The sequence below is a fragment of the Marmota monax genome, unplaced genomic scaffold (genome assembly GCF_021218885.2).
Source record: "Marmota monax isolate L192 unplaced genomic scaffold, Marmota_monax_Labrador192_F-V1.1 WCK01_AAM20220418_F8-fsc00021, whole genome shotgun sequence".
Taxonomy (NCBI): Eukaryota; Metazoa; Chordata; class Mammalia; order Rodentia; family Sciuridae; genus Marmota; species Marmota monax.
Genome location: NW_026695228.1, coordinates 11,565,421 through 11,589,424, shown reverse-complemented (window position 1 = coordinate 11,589,424; position 24,004 = coordinate 11,565,421). Strand labels below are relative to the sequence as shown.

General features: G+C 34.9%; 1 protein-coding gene across 2 annotated transcripts in view; it reads left to right on the top strand.

The window, feature by feature from the left end:
• Oxsr1 (oxidative stress responsive kinase 1) overlaps positions 1 to 24,004 on the top strand; it is a 111,489-nt gene that overhangs the window by 39,797 nt on the left and 47,688 nt on the right. For both annotated transcript variants that reach the window (XM_046436601.2, XM_046436602.2), the window contains exons 5-7: positions 11,379 to 11,434; positions 16,346 to 16,455; positions 17,972 to 18,073. In XM_046436601.2, coding sequence (XP_046292557.1) covers positions 11,379 to 11,434; positions 16,346 to 16,455; positions 17,972 to 18,073 — 268 coding nt within the window. The remainder of the gene's footprint in view (positions 1 to 11,378; positions 11,435 to 16,345; positions 16,456 to 17,971; positions 18,074 to 24,004) is intronic.

Here is a 24,004-nt window from a genome sequence, read left to right as displayed (position 1 = left end):
TGAGTTAAGATTCTGAGTGTAATATGACAGGTTTTTACATGTTATATGGGCCCGTTCTCTGAATATTTTCTATTTATATTATTATCAACATTGAAATAAACATCTTCCTCTGTGTTTTTTTTTTTTTTAAATCTAGCTTTCTATAAAGAGTCAAGGAGTCAAAGGGAAAACATTTTATAAAAAAAAATTGCCACATCTTTTCAGAAATGTACAGATTTATGCCCCTGTTTGCAGGTTATGTAAACGGTAGAATTCATTGGACCCGTGCTAGCCTTGCCCATTAAAATTTCAGTTTGCTAATTTTGATGAAGGAAGAATGGTATTAATTTTAATATCCTGAATTAGTAGTGAGTTTAAATATCGATTTGTATGGAGTAATTGGTATTTCCTCTTGTGAAATGTTTGCTTCTGACTTTTGCCTGTTTTTCTTTGGGATTTCACTGCTACTTTGATTATTCTGAATTTTTTATGTGTTCAGAATGGCCTTTTTTCAGTTTTTGTCTTAGTTTGGCTAAAGGATGTGCTGTTTGGATCTTGGTCAACTTGTAGAATAGAGGGGCAAGAGGGAATGAGGTTGCCAGATTGTGATTAAAATCTGGAAAATAGGATGTGCTGATGGAAAGTCAAGATGGATTGGTTGATTGGAGATGTTCTTACTTCCATACATACACATCATTGAAGTCAAAGAGTAGGTTATGGTTACCTAGAAAAATAGGAGGTTATGGTTAGAGAGTAGTAATTTTGTACTTGACTGCATTTTGATGAAAACAAGATAAAAAACTGAGGAAGGAGATGACTAAGGGGTGGTGGAAGAGGAGGTCTGTAGAGGTGGCATTAGTGAACTGAGAAGGAATGCATTGCATGATCATCTCTGTGATGGTTGAAGTTTCTTAGAATAATGGCAAGATCATTTGGGCTTAAATAAACAACTGGGAAACTGAATGATGGCAGCAATAAAGACGGTGGATGGCAATGCCTGAAGGGAATTTTTCTTTTTTAAAAAAATTATTCTTAGTTGTAGATGGACACAATACCTTTATTTTATTTATTTATTTTTATGTGGTGCTGAAGATTCAACCTGGCCTTACACATGCCAGGCAAGGGCTCTACCACTGAGCCACCACCCTAGTCTGGGAATTTTTCTTTTAACTGAATGTTTAATACATTTGTGGGATTCAAAGGAATCGAGAAAGGATTAGAATTCTATAATATATATTAGACATTTATGTAAAAGATATTGCCTTTTTTCCCCCAAGAAGTTTTCCCCCATTTCCCTATCATTTCTATCTTCCTCAGAGCAAAGAATAGTAATTACTACTTTCATGGATAAGCTGCTCCATTGTGTTAGACAGTAATTATATCTTTATGTTTCACATCATCATTTGTACTATTTCACAGTGAAATTGAACTCCACTCAAAGTAGAGCCTAAAGAAATTAGAACAAATAGTAGTCAAATTCATATGAATGAATGCTAAAGGCCTAAGGATTTTTAAGTGCTGATTTAGTAATAAAATGTCTGCTGGCACAAACCTTATATTTACTCATATTATTAAAACTACAACAATAGAAATGATAGCCATTTTAAGGAACAAAGAACTCTGGGACAAGGTCATTAAGTAAAATACATTTTAAATATAAATACCATGTATTTCCTGATTAGTGTCAAGTAAATATCTTAATTATCCTGAGTTTATGTCTCAGAGGAAAAAAATCAGAAACAGTTACAAAGAAAGTGCTTTGCTTTATATTATCAGATTCATTTTCAAAATAATTGAGATCCAAAAAAAAAAAAAAAAAATTGAGATCCATTGGGAAAATTGTTTTAGTTTTTCTTTTTATCAAAGATGTATTGATCATTTTTTTGGTAATCCATTTATGTCTGCATTCTCTGTCTACTTTGCCTTCATTTTTATGATTGGATTCTCTTTAAAAAATATTACTTTTTTAGTTATAGTTGGACACAATGTCTTTATATATTTTTATGTAGTGTTGGGGATCGAACCCAGGGCCTCGCCTGTGCTAGGCGAATGCTCTACTGCTGAGCTACAACCCCAGCCCCGATTGGATTCTTTTTTAAAAAATCTTTTTAAAATTGTGGATGGACCTTTATTTTATTTATTAATTTATTTATAGGTGGTGCTGAGAATTGAACCCAGTGCCTCAAACATGCTAGGCAAGCACATACAAACTGTTGTATGAGCTCAGCTACATACAAACCTAGCCCTATGGTTGGATTTTCTAGTCTGTATATGACTAACAAAGGGGAAATTGGAGGGTATAAGTATGGCTCCACTAAATTTTTATAGATCTAGAGCAGAATGGGAGTGATTATATTGAGTATACACTATTATCTCAGGCTTGAACTTCTAAACTGGAGTGTGAGGCTGGCTACAAAGCATGGAGGAAGCCAGAAAAGCAAACCATGCATGGCTAGGTCTCCATGACCATGACCTTGTGGGACCCTGCTGAACAATGGGAAAGTGCTGTGGTAGCTGGGAGGTCAGAACCTATCTCTACCTTGAACACCCAGTCTGCTGCCTGCCTGGGGCTACTCAAGCCCTGCCCACCCACATCCAGAGTCCAAATGGCAATCTGATTGATATTATATATATAAAATAGAAGTATATATGAAATAAGAGGAAGGAAAAGCAAATTGAGGCTCTAATCTTTTTCCTCTCTATCTCTTGGATTGATAATTCTATCTTTAGGCTTAATGAGGTTTAATGATTCTTCTGCCATCTTGAACCTGCTGTTAAACTCTGCAGGTAGATTTTTCATTTCAGAAATCATACTCTTTTTTTTGATACTGGGGATTGAACTCAGGGGCATTTAACCACTGAGTCACATCCCCAGCTCTATTTTGTTTAGAGACAGGGTCTCACTGAGTTGCTTAGTGCTTCTATTTTGCTGAAGCTGGCTTTGAACACATGATCCTCCTGGCTTGGCCTCACAAGCTGCTGGGATTATAGGTATGTGTACCATACTTGGCTCAGTAATCATACTTTTTACTTCCAGAATTTCCTTTGGGCCTTTTTTATTGGTTACTGGGGATTGAACTCAGGCGCACTCAACCACTGAGCCACATCCCCAGCCCTATTTTGTATTTTATTTAGAGACAGGGTCTCACGGAGTTCCTTAGTGCCTCACTGTTGCTGAGGCTGGCTTTGAACTCACTATCCTCCTGTCTCAGCCTCCAATGCCACTGGGATTGCAGGTGTGCACCACCGTGCCCGGCTCCTTTTGGTTCTATTTAAAATGTTTTTATATCAGCATTAAGAATCTTTGTTGCTTCTTTTTCTTTATATATTTTTTATAGTTGTAGATGGACACAGTACCTTTATTTTGTTTGTTTTTATGTAGTGCTGAGGATTGAACCCAGTGCCTCACACATGCCAGCCAAGCACTTTACCACTGAGCCACAACTCCAGCCCCCTTTGTTGCTTCTTTATCTTATACTTTACTTCTTTAAGTGTGGTTTCCTTTGATTCTTTGAACATAATTTATTTATAGTAAATGATTTCAGATCTTTCCTAAATCAATATCTGGGAACACTCCGATAATTTCTATTGATTGCACTTTTTTTTTTTTCCAGAATATGGGCTACACTTTTCATTTATCTTTGCAAATCTCTTGTTTTTCTGTTGGAGAACCCGAAATTTTAGATGTAATTTTGTAGAAACTCTGGATTCTGATTTTTTTTTTTTTCTCTGAAGGCTAGTATTCTAATTTTTTTTTAACCCCCGCTTAATTAACTTGCCTGGGACAAATCTGTGAAATTTGTTCTCCCCTTTGGTAGGTAGTCATTGATGTGATTTCTCTGCTTAGTTTTTTTTTGTGGTTGTTTAAATTCTTTTTATTTTAAAGTCTGGTTTCCTAGGAGTTACCCTATGTCCCTCTGAGTACTCAGCCAGTGAATAACCACTAAGGCTTTGCTTTACCAGAATCCTTCTATGAATTTAAAAATGAGCATTTTCAAAGTTCTGTTTTCCAGTTTACCTGGATTTCAGTTTGAGCCAAGCATTTTTTTGTGGGGGGTAGGGGGGTTGTATCGGGGATTGAACTCAGGGGCACTTGACCACTGAGCCACATCCCCAGCCCTGTTTTGTTTTTTATTTAGAGACAAGGTCTTACTGAGTTGCTTAGCATCTCACTTTTGCTGAGCTGGCTTTGAACTTGGGATTCTCCCATCCCAGCCTCCTGAACCGCTGGGATTACAGGTGTGTGCCACCGTGCCCAACCCTGAACCAGGTCTTTTTGAGTCTTCTGTGTTCTTGTGTGTATTCTCAAGGTTGGCCAGAAGTATTTGACTAGCAAAGGCCTCTTTGTCTCTGTTGTGCGTGTGTGTATCTTCAGCCAGGATATTTTTATCTCAATCTGGACTGAAGTTACAGGCTATAGAGGCACTCTTGATTCTTTCTTGTTGGTTAGTCTTGAAAAAGTCATTTCCACTCAGTGTCACTGGATGTAGGTGTTGTCCACCATTTGTAATCAAGAGAGCGCTTCAACTCTGACAGAAGAGCTGCCAGTCATCAAGTTGCATCTACCTTAGAGGTACTATCTCCATGCAGACTAAGCTGGGGATGGTTCCAGACCAGAACACCATGGAATCACACTGTTCTTATCTGTGATGCAGTAGTGTTTTCAAGCATAAATGTTTCTCAGGTTAATTTCCAGAGTACTGAAATGGTTGTTTTGTCCAATTTGTTCAGCTTTAAGGTTGATTTTTAGGGGGGAAGTCTATTAATTTCCTCATTGAATTGTATCTAGAAGATCCACTCTTCCACATGTATTTTCTTGTCTTGAGATTGTCTTAAGAATAAATACATTTTGCAAGTAAATGTATGGATCTGGAGATTCTCGCGCTAAGTGAAATAAGCCAGTCCCCAAAAGCCAAAGGTCAAATGTTTTCACTGATATGTGGAAGCTAATCCATAATAAGGGAGAAGAGGGGAAGAATAGATATTCAGTAGATTAGACAAAGGGGAATGAAGGGAAAGACGGGGGGTAGGAAAAGGAAAGACAGTGGAATGAATCTGAAATAATTTTCTTAGGTACATATATGAATACACCATAATGAGTCCCACCATCCTGTACGTCCGTTAAAATGGGGTTCTAATTAGAATAAGATATATTCCAGGCTTGTGTAATTACATAAAAATGAATTCTATAATATATAATTAAAAAGAATCAGTAAAATTTAAAAGGCAGGGGCTGGGGATATAGCTCAGTTGACAGAGTGCTTGCCTTGCATGCACAAGGCTCTGGATTTGATCCCTAGCAACACACACACACACACACAGGAGCAAAAATAAAAAATACATTTTCCTTCTATAAAGAAGCCCTTAAATAAAATCTCTAAAGAAAAAGGTTTTATGGTTATATTTTGTATTCTTAAAACTAATTTCTAAATAAGAAAATTTACATATCGCCACATGCATAGATAATATGTTGCTATTATTAATCTCACTTTGCAAGTGAAGAAAATAAGCCTTGTTAAGTTAGGGGATTTGCTTAAGCTTACAGAACGGGTCTATAAAGAAGTTTTCAGTGGCTTATAAACTAATTTTGAGGACCATTCTGAATGGGAATTTCAAAGATATTTTTGGCTGTGATTTTATGTCAAAGTAATACTCTTTAAATGGCAGCCTCTTAGGTAACTGTTAAAAGAGGTGATGCTTAATTAGCTAATCAAGAACTGACACACTGAACAAAGTAGATGTTACAATCATACAAAGTAAAGCTGACTGAACTTCTTTGTGCCTGAACTTAATATCAATTTTTATTCCTTTTCTAACAATTTTATCCACTTTATTTTCTCTCTAAAAATATAACTTTCGTTCTCTTGCTTTTTGTAGGTTAGTGTTTCCGACGCATATCATTTTTCTCTCTGAAGAACTTCTTTTAACATTTCTTACATCACAGATATTGAGTTCCTTAATTAAGAGTTTCTTAATTCTTGTCTAAGAAAGTCTTTATTTTACTTTTGAAAGGTAATATCACCAGATACAAATTGGAGGTTGGTGGGGTTTTCTCTCAATACTTTAAATATTTCACTTCCTCTGTCTTCTTGCATGCATGTTTTCTTAAAGAGAAATTGGATGTAATTCTTTTTTGCTCTCCTACAATAAAGTGTTTTGTTTGGCTTATTTCAAGATTTTTGTCCCCCTTTAGAAGTCTTTGGGTTTCCCCAGAGACTTCTTAAATAAGGTCCAAGACATGAATATCTTCCACTTGCAATCCCTTAAAATTTCACAGAACTATTTGGACAGATTCAAAATGCTCAGTTCATCTGGCAGTTGAGGAAAACTCCAGTTTTCACCGTTAACTACCCAAAAGAAGACCTAGCACCCTGCTGAACCCATTAGGTATTAGAGGCAGAATGTACCTCACTTGGGCACTCTACTGGTCCTTCATATCAGCTAATCTGCAAATTAGCATCCTTTGATGGTGGTCAAAACTATCAGGCTGGGCTGGGGTTGTGGCTCAGTGGTAGAGCGCTTGCCTACCACACATAAGGCACTGCGTTCAATCCCCAGCACTACATAAAAAAACTAAACAAACACAATAAAGGTATTGTGTCCAACCACAACTAAAAATGTTAAAAACACAAAAGTAACAGGCTGTATGTTGGAAGCTGTCTAGCAAGCTGTGATAATTTCTAGTGGGGGCCCCGTAGTTCTAATGATCCCTTTGAATTACAATTCTTTGTGATTGGATGTATGTAACTGGAACATACATATTCAGGATTGTTATTTTCCTGATAAATTTTTCTTTTGTTATTACGTAATGATCCCTTTTATCCTAAAAATGTGCTTATGTTAAAGACAATCATGTTTTATTTTAACATAGCTAAACTAGCTTGCTTTTGTTAAGTATATTTCATGGTAATCAGTCTTCCCTGTGTTCTGGCTTTATTAAAGGTCACACTTAAAAGAGTACCTAGCCTTAAATTAGCCCAGTACTATGTTTAGGTGTAAATTTAAAAATGAGCCCCCTACCCATTTGGGCATTGTCTTGGTTCTGTTTCTCAAGATTTACTGTTCTGCTTCTTAAATGTCTCTTTCATTTCTTCTTACCATGAGGACTTCTTCTTTGTTTCATGTTCATCTACTTGGTAATTTTTGTTTCCTAATTTATTCAGGATTTCTTTGTTTTTAGCAGTGAAGGGTATGTTTTGGGGCAGGAGCCTGGGACTTAGTAATGACAGTCTCTGCTTTCCATGCAGTTGTGCTATATTGTTTGGGATGGGAATTTTCTGTCTCATACCCCACCCCTGCACCTCTACCCACCCACCCACCATGGCTATTGAACCTAGGAGAGCTCTACCATGAGCTCTATCACCAACCCTATTCATTTTTTTTTTGGAGACAATGTCTCCAAAACAGCAGGGTCTTTTTGCTAATGTGTCCAGGCTGGCCTTAAACTTGTAATCCTCCTGCCACAGCCTCCTGAGTTGCTGGAATTACAGCTGTGCACCACCACGCCCAGCTTCTCACACTTTAAATCAGAGATTCAATCTTTCATATTCAGTGAAATCATCTGGAAAGCTTTAAAAAGTATCGCTGCTTGGTCCACTGCCAGAAATTCATTTAATTGGCCTGGAATAAAGCCATGGCACTGAAGCTTTTAAAAACTCCCATGGTAATTCTAACATGCAGCCACGGTAGAGAACTACTACTTAGACTTTAGCAGTGAGCAGTCTGAAATATACAGAGACTTACACAGAGATGGATATTTTTAGTAGGTTTTGCTACTTCTCATATGTTTAAGGTCCAGTTGTTACTGTAGGTGGATTTGTGTGTTAGCCTGCTGAATCAGGTCACATAATTTTCTTCCATTTCTATTGTGTTTTCCCCTGACCCTTTAGCTTTAGAGATTTTTATTAGGATAAACATATCTCTAAATTAGACTTTTCTTTCTGTGTCTACCAACCCAGATATTTTTCCCATTAAGAAGATTAGCTCTAACAGAAATGTTGGATATTTTAAGATGCTTAAATGTGGTATATTTCCAGCTCTGGTTTTGATTCATTGCTTCTCTTGACCTCTTTTCAATTTTTCCATAAACTGTGCCTATTGATGAGTAATAAAAATGTTATGAGTACAAACTTGTATTCTGTACTTATGAGAAGGCCAAGCATTCTTTGATATTCTTTTTAATTTTAGGAGGAATGTGTAACTTTTGGGCAGTGGTGACATGTGAGAAATGACAGTAAGCAGTGAAAAACAAAACTCACTATTCTTGCTAAATAATAGTAGGTGGATGAATCAACTGATGGGGCTGCTGAGTTGTTTAATAATTGTTTATGACAAAGTGAAAAAAGTTCTTTAATCTGAGGCCTTAGATTGGTTTTCAGATACATAGTTACAGATCTTTTTCCTTGAAAGGTCCATTGTCCTGTTGTGTGTGAGGACAGACTGTGGTGTATTTGATTATTCACTGGGTCATGATTTTCCTCTGCTTTTACTCCTGGAGACTGTTCTGCAGATTGCACTTTGGGTTCAAAAGAGAAACATAATTGATTATCAGGAAAAATAAAAAGTGCAGGCTCTACTGAAAATCGTATTGATATGTTTTCATTTATGAAAGACAGAAACTTAAAAAACATTTGTATAGGTAATCCCTATACATGGCTTAAAGCATTCCAACAACACAAGATGGTGTATGGTAAAAAGTTTCATCTGTGCTGACTTATGTTGATACCATATACCTTGAGGTGATGTGATTAAAAATGACACTCATGAGTTTCCTTTCAAACCCAACACCAGTCTAACAATGAGAAAAATGTCATATAAATTCTTTAGAAGAATGTTTGACAAAGCACTTGACTAATGCTTCTCAGAACTGCCAAGAACATCAAAAACAAGGAAAGGATAAAACACAGGTATTCATTCGTTATACATAGTATTTCATGGTATGAATGAGATGTGCCACAGCTTAATTGGTTTCTTTCTGATGCAGTGGTTAGGTTTCTCACATTCTTTGACTGAAGTGTATTAGTTTATAACTCTAACATCTGGAACGAAGTATGAGGTCAAGGATAGGGGTTGGAGTATCAGGGAGGGTACAATCTAGGTTTTTTTTTTTTTTATGTTGTTGTTGTTTAGTTGAAATTTTTATTTACTTTGTTGATAATCCACTTCTTTACAGAAGAGGATTTGGAGTCAGGTAGTGTCCTGCATAGTTTAGTTGATGGGTATCTGGGACATGCTAAATAAGATATAGGTCCAGATGTAATTCAGGATAAAATGGGGAGGCAGACCTGGAAATACAATCATACAGTAATACACTGTGGTAACATTGTAATACAATCTGCTATAAAAACACATGAGGGAGTGGCTAATCTCTACTCCCCCCCACCCCCCACAGCTTTTGATGAGCTCAGAAAAGGGAGTTGGAAGTTAGTGGTTGACTCAGTTGAATGGCTTTTGTCACTAAGGGAAGGGAATGTCCTGAATTCTTTCCTATTTGTAGTATCTAAAGTCAGGAGACTCTGGGTTCATGGAGCAAAAGCAAGTCAGCTTCTTCCACTCTATTGAATCAGCTTCTGGGAAAACACTCGTAACGTGCTTGGGTTTCTGAGCAATATACAACACTCAAGATCACAATTTCCTTATGCTTCAGTATATATCAAGGAAACGCATTATATGCTGTGGTATGATGCTGCTGCAAACAGTTGTGAAACTGTTTGCCAGCAAATGGTTATGTTTAAAGATGGAGGAAAAAGGGACATGGACAGGAAGGAATGACGTGTGTTTCTCTGACTCGTTTTCCTGATAGATAAAGCTTTCCTCCACGAGCTGGCCTTGCTTTTTTTTCTTATCTAGCCTTAAGTACTGCCTTTCTTTTTATTTTTTTTAATATATATATTTATTTTAGTTGTAAATGGACTTTTATTTATATGCGGTACTGAGACTCAAACCCTGGGCCTCACACATGCTAGGCAAGTGCTCTCACTGAGCCACAATCCCAGCCCCTAAGGTACTGCCTTTCTTTTGTTTATTTAATTATATTTGTTTTAATTGCAAAATGACTATATGAGTACATTCTTAGAAGATATTTGAACACTGTTCCCCTTGACTTTAGCCCCACTCATCACCATGGAAACCATTAAAGGATGTGTGTGTGTGTGTGTGGGTGTGTGTGTGTGTGTGTTGTGTTTGTGTGTAAATGTAAGTAAAATAGTCATAAAATGCACTCTTATTTGACTTGTTCATTTAAAATGTGTTAGAAGGCATTTCATTTCACAATCTGTTGATGGACATTCTGTTTCATGGATGTAGCAGAATTAATTTAACCTTTCCACTATAGCTGGTTGTCTAGGTCATTGCCTTATTTGTTGTTATTATGCTAGTTATTACAAACAGTGCTGCAGAGGAATCTCTGTATGTGTGTGTGTGTGTGTATACACACACACACATATATGTATATATATAAATTTTTTTTTTAATTGTAGATGGACATAATACCTTTATTTTATTTATTTTTTTGTGTTGCTGAGGATTGAACCCAGTGTGTCACGTGCTAGGTGAGCACTCTACCACTGAGCCACAACCCCAGCCCCCACTGTGAGGCTTTTTCTAGGCTATCAAGAAATGGATTTGCTGTTCTTAGGACTTAGAGGTTTTTAGTATACCAAAGAAAACATTTTGTAGACTTAAATGGATAGTATAATATCATTTATACTGGGGGAAATGTCCAGGTAAGCCATAGGTAATATATTTGTTAATTGGACTAATAACATTTAACAACTTTGGAGAGAATACTAGACTTGAGAATGATGGTCAAAGGACTTTGATCTTCTTAGTGATGTTTAAAAAAATTTTTTTTGTAACAAGAATATATTCCTGTATTACTTGAGTTGTTATAAATATCAATAAAAGTATAGTTGGATTGGAATAATTTATATCTGTCTTTATGCTATAAGCTCAGAATAGTCTCTACTTTCAAGTGCATATTGATTATTTTAACAAAATTGATCAGTTAGGAGTTGGTGGGTGGGTATTTGAGGTTCCAGAGAGAGAATGATCTAGTATTTGTAAAAAGTCTTTAGTAGAAAAGTTAGTATTAGGTGAGGGGAGATATGCAGGTCATGTTCTTTGGCCACTGTGATCTCAGTCGAGAATATTTAGTCACCTTAAGTTTTTTCTAGATATTATAAGAAGAACCTATACCTTATTGTGGTTTTCTGTTCAATGTTTAGATTCTGGTAAAGTGACTAAAATTTTAAAAAGCTTATTGTTGGCCTTAATACCCTTTAATACAAAATAAAGCATTTAAATATTGCTTGTGTTGTGTAAATACAGTAAACAATTGCTTAAAGTATATTACTCCAAAGAATATATGTTTTTTGAGATGTGACTTTTTTTCCTTAAAGAGATGTGAAAGCTGGAAATATTCTTCTTGGAGAAGATGGCTCAGTACAGATTGCAGGTAAGGATTAGTGTTCCTTTTTATTCTGATTTAATGGTCAGTAGAACCACATTACATATCTTTTATGTTGGTATTTTTTCCTGTTCTCTGGGCCCTCTCTATTCAAGCATCCTGTGTTAGTACATCCCTGCTGACTCTCAAGATATCTTCTACTACTCATCCCTCATTTCTGATCTTGGACATTTTTCTGACCATTACTCATTACTTTCCAGTTGTCCACTCCTCATCCTGATCACGGTCTTCTGCTTTGGATTCTCATCACATTCTATGCTTAGCATTCTGTACTTTGCTTTAAAGGAGAAATAGTCAAGAATCCTCACTATGTTTAAGAGTAAATATGCTGTAGAGAGATAATATAGAGCTGCTTTTTTCCTAGGAGAAAGTATTTGTTAATTATCAAGAGGAATCTGAGAAGTGGAAGTGCACTTTTGGCAGCTTCATAACTGTGGGATAATAAGAGCTGGAGGCCAAGGCCTGCCAAAGGTGGCTATCCTGATGAAACACCGCCTCCTTCAGCTTGGTCCCAAGCTGCTAAAACAGTCAAATGTTTGACAGGAAAAAGGTGGTTACCCAGACCTTAAATTATTTCTTTCACCTTTAGCAGATAATTTAGGCAAACATCTTCATGTCCTTGAGTTAAGGAAATGTTTTAACCAAGCCACATAATGCTCTAACATAAATTTGAGTCCTTTAAAAATAGCAATTCTGTTTATCAGAAGAGGAACAAGCAGTTTTATGACTATGGTAAAAAGGCAAGCCATAGAGTAGATGTTTGCAACATGAATAATTAACAGGGATCAAATTTAGAACATATGAATAACTCACTAAGGTAAAAAAAAATAATAAAGTGGGCAAAAAAATTGACATAGGCACTTCCCAAATGAAGAAATCCAAACATAAATATAAAATTTTATTAAATGAAAAGTACAATCACATTGGAATAATATTCTCAATTGACTGACTTTGTAGAAATACCTGGCAGTACCAGTTATTGGTGATATATTCACTAATGATGGAGTATAAATGAGTTAGAACCATTTATTAAAATTGAAGAGGTGTATATTGTAAGACTATGATTACTGCATATATAGCCCAGAAAAACTCACCTCTATGTTTACCACAGTAATCTTAATCATTATGAGTTTGAAAAAATTCATCACTTCATCAGTAGAGCATATAAATAAATTGTGACTAATTTATATATCAGAATACTATATATAATGAGGGAAATGAACAGATCTCCAGCGACATACAAAAACATTAAAAATAAAATTACAATGTAGGATGATAGACATATCCTAGCCTAGTGTGAATGGCACCAAACAGGAATTCAGGAACAACTTTGCTGCCTCTCTTTCATCTGTGTCCAGTCTATCTCCAGGTAGATACTGCCTCCTTAGATAACTTTAAATATTTTTTCATTTTTATATATTTATTTGTTTTTGTATGTATGGTGCAAAGTATTGAGCCCACAGCCTAACAAATGCTAGGCAGGTGGGTCCTCTACCATTGCTACACCTCCAGCCCTATTTGTATTTTTTTTTAATTGTGATAAAATATAACATAAATTTTGCCATTTTAACCATTCTTAAGTATATGGTTCTGTGGCATTAAGTATGTTCATGTTGTGTAGCTGTCACAACCATCCATTTCTGGAACTTTTTCATCTTCTTCCACTAAAACTCTGTACTTATTAAAAAGTAATTTCCCATTACATTGTCACCCTGATTCTGAACAACTATGATTTTACTTTCTGTCTCTGTGAATTTAACTACTCTAAGTACATCATAACTAGTCATACAACATTTCTTCTTATGTGATTGGCTCATTTTATTTAGCATAATATCTTTGAGGTTAATCCATATTATAGCACATTGTGGATTTTCATTACTTTTAAAGACTGAATAATAATTCCTTTGTATGCATATACTATATTCATCCATTTATCCATCAAGGATGATAAAAGCTTGTTTCATCTGCCTTTTATCTATTGTGAATAATGCTGCTATGAACACATGTATATGAATATCTGAGTCCCTGTTTTTCATTTCTTTTGAGTATGTGCTCATAAGTAGAATTATTGGATAATTCTGTGTGTGTGTGTGTGTGGTGTTTTTTTTTTTTTTGAGGAACTGCCTCAAAAACATGGCAGCTGCTGTTTTCCTTTTTTTCTTTTTGTAGTGGGAGTTGAATCTAGGGTTACTCTACCACTGAGCCATATCCCCAGTCTTTCTTTCCTATTTACTTTTTTTTTTTTTTTTGTGGTGCTGGGGATCAAACCCAGGGGCTTGAACATGCTAAGCAAATGTTCTACCGCTGAGCTATATCCCCATTCCCTATATTTTTACTTTGTGAACGGGTTTCCCTAAGTTCTCTAGGCTGGCCTCAAACTTGCTAACCTCCTGCCTCAGCCTCCTGATTGCTGGGATTACAAGCATCTGCCATGTGCCCTACTTTTTTTTTTTAATTAATAGTAGCTTTTCTAATTGGTGTGAGTTGGTATCTATCTCATTGTGGTTTTGATTCGTATTTGCCTAGCAATTAGAAATATTGAACATCTTTTCATGTATTTATTGACCATTTGCCTTCTTTGGTGAAATGTCTACTCAAGTCTTTTGCCATTTTAAAATTGGATTTTTAAAAATTGTTGAAGTGTGGAGTTCTTTATTCTGGATATCAATCCCTTATGAAATTTTTGGTTTACAAATATTTTCTCCCAATTCTTGGGTTATGTTTTGCACTCTGTTGAGAGCGATATTTTAAGAAAATTTGATGAAATAAATTTTGGTGAAGTCCAATTTATCTGGTTTTTCTGTTTCCCAGGATTTGGTGTCATATTCAACAAGTTGTTGTCAAATCCAATATTATAAAGTATTTCCCCTGTGTTTTTTAAATAGTTTTTGGGCTTACAGTTATTTTTTTTATACTATATAGAATTTAGCATAGTGTATTCTAATTACCTATTCTACCTTCTATAATGAGAAGTTGCATAAAGGTAGGGAACATGTCTCCCTTGACCTTTACTTTTGATCCTGTCATTTAGTAGGCACCAAATTCCATTTTGTACTTTATTGAAATTGTTAACAGAGGAGTTAAAATGGTTTATTTCAAATTTTAGTTACTCTTTTCTTTAGTTGGCAATTTAAATTGAGGCAAGTAGGGTATTTGCTGCTTGATTTCTCTTCTTTATAGTTGGAGTAACAGTGGACATTTTAGTAAAGTGGATGCTCTCATTTACATGCCTTAGTTGACTGCTTTAACTCAAGTCTTCAGGGTTGGTAAGTCTTAGGGATAAGAGAAGTGTATAAAAGGAAAATCTGAAGATTTTGAATCATTAAATTCTGGATTTAGAATTCTGGATATTTTAAAGCTACTAGGTTTTGAGTAAGTTTTAAAAAAATCAGAAGTCTCATAATTGAACCTGAAGATATAGTGTACATAACCTGATTAGTTAGTCTTTTATATTTAAGAATTTTAAGGTATAGGCTTGTTCTATTAGTAAAAATACCCATAGTTAATCAGGTGCTTAGTATTTTACAGGGAATTTTTAATTTACTCCTTAACAACAACCATTTTAAGTTGGTGCTATTATTTACCACTTTTTACAGATGAAGAAACTGTAGAACAAAAATAAAAAAAAATTCAGCTAGCAAGTGGCAGAACTGAATGCCTTGAAGTGTTTTTTTTTTTCTTCTTGAATGTACTTTAAATTTTTTTTATTGTTACAAATGGATTAACATTTAAAATACCTAGATATTCACCAGTTTAGGAGACTTAAGAATTAAGATAAATTTTTTAAAAACTTGTTTTGTATAGATGTGCTGTTTTACATAGAGACAAGTCAATAATCACTTCAAGATGAATGAATTAACAGATTTCTAAATCTGGAATTTTAAAGTTTACAGTGCTAGAATTAATCTTTCTCACACTAGGTTTGTCTATAATTTATTCTATTTTCAAGTATAGACCCATTTTACATACCACAGGGTGTTCTGAAATAGCAAGAAGGGAATTGGATAAGGTGTTTACTAAAGTATATAAAACTCTTCACTATATTAGATATTGTTCTTTGGTTGAATCAGAAATTATCATTGGCTAACTTAACAAAGCAGGAATTTTTTGAATATGCTGGGAGTGAGTACACAGAAAGAATCAACCAACAACTAAGCCTCAGGATGAACAAGAACCCAGTTGTGCTAGTGAACAAGATTCTTCTGTTAACATGACTTGACTCCAGTGACCCCCATTTTTCTTGTTTTTCCATTCAAGCTTCAGGCAAGAGCTATGATTGATCAAGCTTGGATTAAGGTGTCTAAACCTGGCTCAAATCAGCTATGCCCTGGTGTCAACATCACAGAACACAGTTACATGACCAGAACTACTATAAAAGGAGGAATATTGGTGAGACAGGCAGTCCTCCTCATCAGTGACTTTGGTTTCAATATTTTGGAATAAAATCTTTGTGGAGAAAATCCTGAGGCTTGGATAAACTTCAGTTTACCAATGATATACATCTATTAAGAAGTCAAGATGGGATATTAAATTAGAATTACTAACTCTAATTTATTTGGAACCATCTTCTTGTGAGCTTTTTGAACTTGTAGGAGTTTTTGAGCTGAAAGAGCCAGATGGTAGAAAAGGAAACGAAAAGAGAGGAAGGAAAGATGGATCCCATCCTAGTATGTAGAATGGATTTGAACAAGGAGCAGATTAAGATGATACTTTGTGAGAGTGGAGAGGAATGGAATGAAGGACCTGTTAAGTTATACCTTAATTTAGCCACAAAGTTCAGCAAATTGGTCTCTCTATATACGTCTTATGTATAGGATGGTGACTAATAACATATTAGTTTCCTATTGGTTTATAATTATTACTGACTTTATAATTCTGTGCTGTTGTATTCTATTTCAGACTTTGGGGTTAGTGCTTTTCTAGCAACAGGTGGTGATATTACCCGAAATAAAGTAAGGAAGACCTTTGTTGGCACCCCTTGCTGGATGGCACCTGAAGTTATGGAACAGGTACTATGATTTTTGTCTTTTAAAAAAATGGCTTAGGTTTTTGTGATGAAACTGAGTAAACTAAATGTTTGCTTTTGTTTAGTACATATACCAGGTTAGCTTTAAGAAATGTATATTTCTCCTCCTTGGTTAAAACTTAGTCTACTCTTTTTTGTGTGTGTATGGTGCAGGGGATTGAACCCAGGGCCTCATGTGTGCTAGGCAAGCACTGTACCACTGAGTTACATCCCCATCCCCTTTTATTTTTATTTTGAGACAGGGTCTCACTGAGTTTTCCAGATTGGCCTTGAACTTATGATTCTCTTGCCTCAGCCTCCTGAGTACATGATATGATAGGTGTGCACCATAGCTGTAAAATCCCCCAAAAGAATCTAAACAAAAAAGCCAAAGCATAACTCAGAACATAATATAATAACAATTTAAAAAAATTTTTTCTTAATACAAAATAAATTATCTAGTAGTTTTACATGTTTTTTTAAAAAATTTATTTTTAGTTGTTGATAGACCTTTATTTTATTTATTCATATGTGGTGCTGAAAATCGAACCCAGTGCCTCACACTTGCAAGGCAAGTGTGCTACCGCTGAGCTCCAGCCCCAGCCCTTACATGTGGTTTTGTTGGTGTTTCTTGAAGGTCTAAGTGATCTCCACATCCCATTTCTTATTTGCATTTCACATATCTACAACCTGTTGTCACTTATCCCATCACTTAAAGAAAACTCTGCTGATTCTCAAATCTAGTGCTTATTTCTTATTTATTTTTCTCTTTGGTGGCATTTGAAATTGGTAGTATTCCAACTTTCAATACCAACCTCAGCACCTTAGCAAGGCACTAAGCAACTCAGCGAAACCCTGTCTCTAAATATAATAAATGCAAAAATAAATACAAAAAAATACATACAAAAAATAATACAAAAAAGGGCTGGGGATGGGGCTCAGTGGCTGAGTGCCCTTGAGTTCAATCCCCAGTACCCCCCCCCCCAAAAAAAAAAAAGAGAGAGATGATGTATCTCTTGTTACCGTGTCAAACTTTTGACAATTCATATTATTTTTTCTCTTCATAAATGTTTTATCACAAATGGTTTTTCTGTCTTCATGTAGAATTAATAAGCATTGCTTTTAATTGATTATGTAATATTCTTATAAGTTACTATACCATAGTTAACAATTTCTCTTTTTATGAACATTCAGGTTGCCTCTTTCCCCATTACCAAGTATATTTAGTTTTTGTTTACTTTAGATTATTTTATTCTTTAATGCTTATGAATGCTTTTCATTGTTCTTGACGATAATATAGTAGAAATTACCTTTTTTAAAAAAATTATTTATTTTTTAGTTATAGTTGGACACAATATCTTTATTTATTTTTATGTGGCACTGAGGATGAACCCAGGGCTTCGTGTGTGCTAGGAGAGCACTCTACCGCTGAGCCACAATCCCAGCCCCAAGAAAAAAATTTTTAAAAAGTGCTTTTAAATTGGTTGAAATAATCATGCACATCTTTCTGTTCTTTACAGGTCCGAGGTTATGATTTCAAAGCTGATATCTGGAGTTTTGGAATCACAGCAATTGAACTGGCTACAGGGGCAGCTCCTTACCATAAGTATCCACCAATGAAGGTAAAGCTCAAATTCAAAATACTATACCCAAGTTCAAGTCCCAGTTTCTTTTCAGAGCTTTTCTTCATTTGCTGGTCTTACCCTGGTTTTCCAATTTTTTTTTTTTTTTATTGTGGCAAAATATCTGTAACATTTACCATAAAATTTTCATCTTAACCATTTGTGAGTATACAGTTAAGTGATGTTAAATATATTCATAATGTGAAATATCTTACTGTCAATATCTAAGTGTTTTCTTAAAATTTTTTTTTTGGTGATACTAGGGGTTTTAGTTATTACATTTAGGTCTTTCCATTTTGAGTTGATTTTTTTTTTTTTTTTTTGCTCAGGGGAAGTCTGGGAATTGAATTTTTTTTTTTTTTAAATATGGTGAGAGGGTTCTGGTTTTATTCTGCATATGAATGTCCAGTTTTCCCAGCACCTGTATTTTGAAGAAGATGTCCTTTTCCTAATGTGTACTTTTTGCATCTTTGTTGAAAATAAGTTGTAGATGGGTGGGTTTATTTCAGAGTTATCTGTTTTGTTCGATTGGTCTGTATGTGTGTTTTTATGCCAGTACCATCTGTTATGGTTACTATAGCTTTGTGGTGTGTTATGAAGTCAGGTATCATGATACCTCTAACTTTATTGAAGTTGCTTTGGCCATTCAGGGTCTTTTTTGGTTCTATATGAATTTTAGGATTTTTTTTTTCTGTGAAGAATGCCTTTGTTATTTTTTTTATTATTAGTTGTTCAAAACATTACAAAGCTCTTGACATATCATATTTCATACATTTGATTCAAGTGGGTTATGAACTCCCATTTTTACCCCGTATACAGATTGCAGAATCACATGGGTTACACATCCACGTTTTTATATACTGCCATACTAGTGTCTGTTGTATTCTGCTGCCCTTCCTATCCTCTACTATCCCCCATCCCCTCCCATCTTCTCTCTCTACCCCATCTACTGTAATTCATTTCTCTTTCTTGTTTTTTTTCCCTTTCCCCTCACTTCCTCTTATATGTAATTTTGTATAACAATGAGGGTCTCCTTCCATTTCCATGCAGTTTCCCTTCTCTCTCCCTTTCCCTCCCACCTCTCGTCCCTGTTTAATGGTATTCCTCCCTGCTCTGTTCTTAATTGCCCTCCTTATATCAAAGAAGACATTTGGCATTTGATTTTTAGGGATTGGCTAGCTTCACTTAGCATAATCTGCTCTAATGCCATCCATTTCCCTGCAAATGCCATGATTTTGTCATTTTTTAGTTCTGAGTAATACTCCATTGTGTATAAATGCCACATTTTTTTTTTTTTATCCATTCATCTATTGAAGGGCATCTGGGTTGGTTCCACAGTCTAATTATTGTGAATTGTGCTGCTGTGAACATCAATGTTGCTGTATCCCTATAGTACGCTCTTTTAAGGTCTTTGGGGAATAGTTGCCTTTGTTATTTTGGTTGGGATTACATTGAATCTGTAAATTGTTTCATGTGGAATTTATGTGTTAACAGTATTAATTTTTCCAATCCATGATCATGGGATGTTTATCCATTTTTTGCATATTGTCTTTGATTTTCTACATCAGTGTTTTATAATTTTAATTGGAGAGGTAATTCATTTCCTTGGTTAAATTATTCTTAGGTATTTTTGTAACTAGTAAGAATTGGCTTCCTTCCTTCCTTCCTTCCTTCCTTCCTTCCTTCCTTCCTTCCTTCCTTCCTTCCTTCCCTCCCTCCCTCCCTCCTTCCTTCCTTCCTTTCCTCCCTCCCTCCTTCCTTCCCTCCTTCCTTCCTCCCTCCCTCCCTCCCTTTCTCCCTTCCTCCCTTCCTCCCTTCCTCTGAATATTGAACCCAGAGGCCTTATATCACTGAGGTATACCCCTAGCCCTTTTAAAAAAATTTTATTTTGAGACAGGGTCTCACTTAGTTGCTGAGGCTGGCCTTGAACTTGTGATTCTCCTGCCTCAGTTTCCCATTTTACAGGGATAATAGGCATGCACCATTGCACCCAACTCTTGTTTTCTTTTGCAGCAGGTTTTTATTGGTGTATAGAAATGATACTGTCCTGGTTTCAATCCCCAGTACTGCAAAAACCCAACAATAATAGCACCTGCTATGATTTTTGTATCCTCTGGGCTTATTGAATTTAGTAATTCTAACAGTATTTTTTTTTGGTGAGGTCTTCACATTTTTCCATATATAAGATCATGTCATTTACAGACAGTGTGCTACTATAGTTCAGATGTTGAATATTATCCAAAAGTATGTGTGCTAAAAGTCTTGGTTCCCAGATTGGTGCTAAGATTGGCCCTCACAGACAGCCTTAGGTTACTGTGCTCTCAAAAGGGATGGTGGGACCCTGATCTCTTCCTCTTCGTTTGCTTCCTGGCTCATGAGTTGATTGATTTGCTCTGCCATATGCTCCCATTATAATGTGCCATCCTTTCCAGAGACCATAAAGCAAATGAATTGCCTAATCTTTGGTGGGTATCTCTAGAACTGTGAGCCAAAATAGCCTTTTCTCTCTAAGTTAACTAATTTAGGTATTTTTTTAGAGTAATTTGAAGCTGATGAACACACAGGGATAATTTCTCCTTCCTATTTTGATGTCCTTTCTTTCTCTTGCCTAATTGCTCTGGTCAAGATTTCCAATATTATGTTGAAAAAGAGTGGTAAAAGTGGACATCTCTGTCTTCTTTCTGATTTCAGAGGAAATAATTAATCATTTCCATATTCAGTATGATGTTATTATGTTGAGGTATGTTCTTTATGTACCTTGCTGAGTTTTTATCTGGAAGGGATGTTATATTTTATTGAATGATTTTCCTACACCTATTCAGATGATGGTTTTTGTTCTTCATTCAGTAATGTGATATGTTGTTTAATGGTTTGTTGAATTACCCTTGCATCCTTGAGAGGAATACCACTTGATCATGGTGCACAATCTTTTTGATGTGCTATTGGATTTGGTTTGCTAGTATTTTACTGAAAAATTTTCTACCTATGTTCTCTAGGGGTATTTCTCTACAGTTCTCTTTTGTTGTTGTATACTGTCTGGTTTTGATATCAGGGTAATAATACTTACTTGCCATGTAGAATGAGTTTGAAAGGGTTTCCTCCCTTTCAGGTTTTTAGAATACTTTGAGAAGAGTTGGAGTTAGTTCTTCTGTAAAAGTTGGTAATATTCAGCCATAAAGTCATTGAGTTCTGTGTTTTTCTTTGTTGGGAAACAGTACTGTTGAGTATTGTTGCTTGTTATTGATCTGTGCTATCTTTTCTAGGTCCTCATGGTTCAATTCTGGTAGGGTAAATGTTTCTAGAAATTTATTTCTTTCAGGTTTTCCAATTTTTGGTGTATAGTTTGTCATAATAGTCCCTAATGATCTTTCATGGTATCAGTAATGTGTCCTCTTTCATTTTCAGTTTTATTTACTTGGATCTTTTCCTTTTTTCTTCATTAGCCTAAATAAAGGTTGATTGATTTTTGTTTACCTTTCCAAAAAATCAACTCTGTTGTTCTTTTGTATCATTTTTTTTAGCCTCCCTTTTATTTATTTCTGGTCTGGTCTTTATTATTTCCTTCTACTAATTTTGGGTTTGACTTATTTTTTTTTTTTTCTGGTTTCCTGAGTTGCATCAGTAGGATGTTTATGGTTTTTTTTTTAATATATTTTTTAGTTATAGGTGGACACAATACCTTTATTTTATTTATTTATTTTTATGTGTTGCTGAGGATCGAACCCAGTGTCTCACTCATGCTAGGTGAGTGCTCTACCACTGAGCCATAACCCTAGCCCCTGCCCTTTTTAGGATGTAGCTACTTTTTGCTATAAATTTTTCTCTTTAGTATTGCTGTTGCTATATTCCATAGGTTTTGATATGTTGTGTTTCCATTTTCATTTGTTTCAAGAAATTTTGTTAATTTCTCTCTTGATTTCTTTTGACCCATTGATTATTCCAGAGCATATTGTTTAATACCCATTATCTATATAATTTCTAAAGTTCCTCTTGTTGGTTTCTAGTCTTATTCCATTTTGTTCAGAGAAGATATGTGATATGATTTCAGGTTTTGAATTTGCTGAGAATCGTTTTGTAGATTAACATGGTTTAATCTGAAGAATATTCCAGTGTGCTGATGAGAAGAAAGTATATTCTCTAGCTATTGAATGAAATGTTATCTGTTAGGTTCATTTAGTCTAATGTAACTTCCATGTTTCTTTGGTGATTTTTTTTCATTAATGAAAGTAGGTTTTGAATATCTTAATTATTTTTGTATTGTAATCTCTTGCTTTACATCAAATAGTATTAGCTTTCTATAATTTATTGCTTCAGCATTGGGTGCCTATATATTTACAATTATTATAATATCCTATTGTTGAAAATAGGATATCATAATATAGTAACCATCTTTGTCCCTTTTTGCAATTTTTGACTTAAAGTCTGTTTTATCTGTATAGCTGCTCATGTTTGCTTTTGGTTTTGTTTTTGTGGAATGTTTTTTCCTATCTCTTCACTTTTGGTCTGTTTCTTTACTGGAGAGGTGGGTTTATTGTAGGCAGTGTATGATTGGGATTTGTTTTCTAAAATTCATCATCCCAAATCTCTTAACTCTGGGGGATTTAATCTATTTACATTCAAGATTATTATTGAAAGGTAAAGGCTTATTCCTGTCATTTAATAAATTTTTTCTGTTGTATAGTACATCCTTTGTTCCTTTCTTTTCTTCTGTTGTTTACCTTTGTAGTGAGGTGGTGATACAGTTTGATACTTTCCTCTTTCGAGTATCTGTTCTTCTAGAGGTCATGCTTTCATAATGGCAGTTGGTCTTTTCAAAAACCAACTTTGATTTCATTGATTTTTCTCTCCTGTTTTTCTGTTCTCTGGTTTCTTCATCTCAGCTGTAACCTTTTGTAATTTCCTTCCTTTGGCCAGCTTTGTGTTTAGTTTTTTCTAGTTCCTTCAGTTGCAAACTTAGGTTGTTGATTTAACATCTTTCTTGTGCTTCTTAAATTTTATTTTTCTAAATCATTTTTTAAAAATATCTTTATTTTTATGTGGTGCTGCTATTGTCTTTTTTGTTTAGTTTTTTTGTTGTTGTTGTTGTTGTTGTTGTTAGAAACTAATATTTCTTTCTACTTCTTGGTGTGTGTTGTCAAACAGGCATTTTCTTTTTGGTTACCATGAGGATTATATGTAACATCCCAAAACTGTAGCACTCTAATTTGAATTTATCCTAGTTTAACTTTAATACATACAAAAATGCTGCTCCTTTTCAGCTCTGCCCCTACCACTTTCAATTGTTGATGTCACAAGATTACATCTTTATACATTATACCCCTAATTAATTAAAAACCTGATATTACTTTGAATGCACTAGTCTCTTAAATTAAGTAGAAAACAAATTATAAATCAAGTTACAATAATATTAGCTTCTAGACTAATAAAATTTTAATGTGTTAGTCTCTTGAATCATGTAGAAAAGAAAAATAGAGTAACAAAGCATTATTACACTAATGCTATTTTATAATTACCCATTTACATTATTGATACCTTCATTTATTCATAGGACTTCAAAATATTGCCTAGAATCCTTTCTTTTCACCTTGTAGGACTTGTTTAATCATTTCTTCCTGGACAGATGCAGTGGTAATGACATCTGGGAATGTCTTAACTTCTCTCTCACTTATAAGGCACTGTTTTGCTGATTATAGGATTTTTGGTTGATAGTTGATAAATTTTTTTCATTTAGCATTTTGGCCCTCTGCTTCTGGCCTTCATAGTTCTTAATAAAAATATAAGGAAGATCTGGCGATATTTTGTTTATTTGTACCAGGGATTGTGACTGCTCGATGAGTGTTCTATCACTGAGCTACATCCCCAGCCCATGTGCTGATGTTCTTATTGAGGATCCCTGTATATGAGAAGTCTTGCTGCTTTCAAGATCTTTCT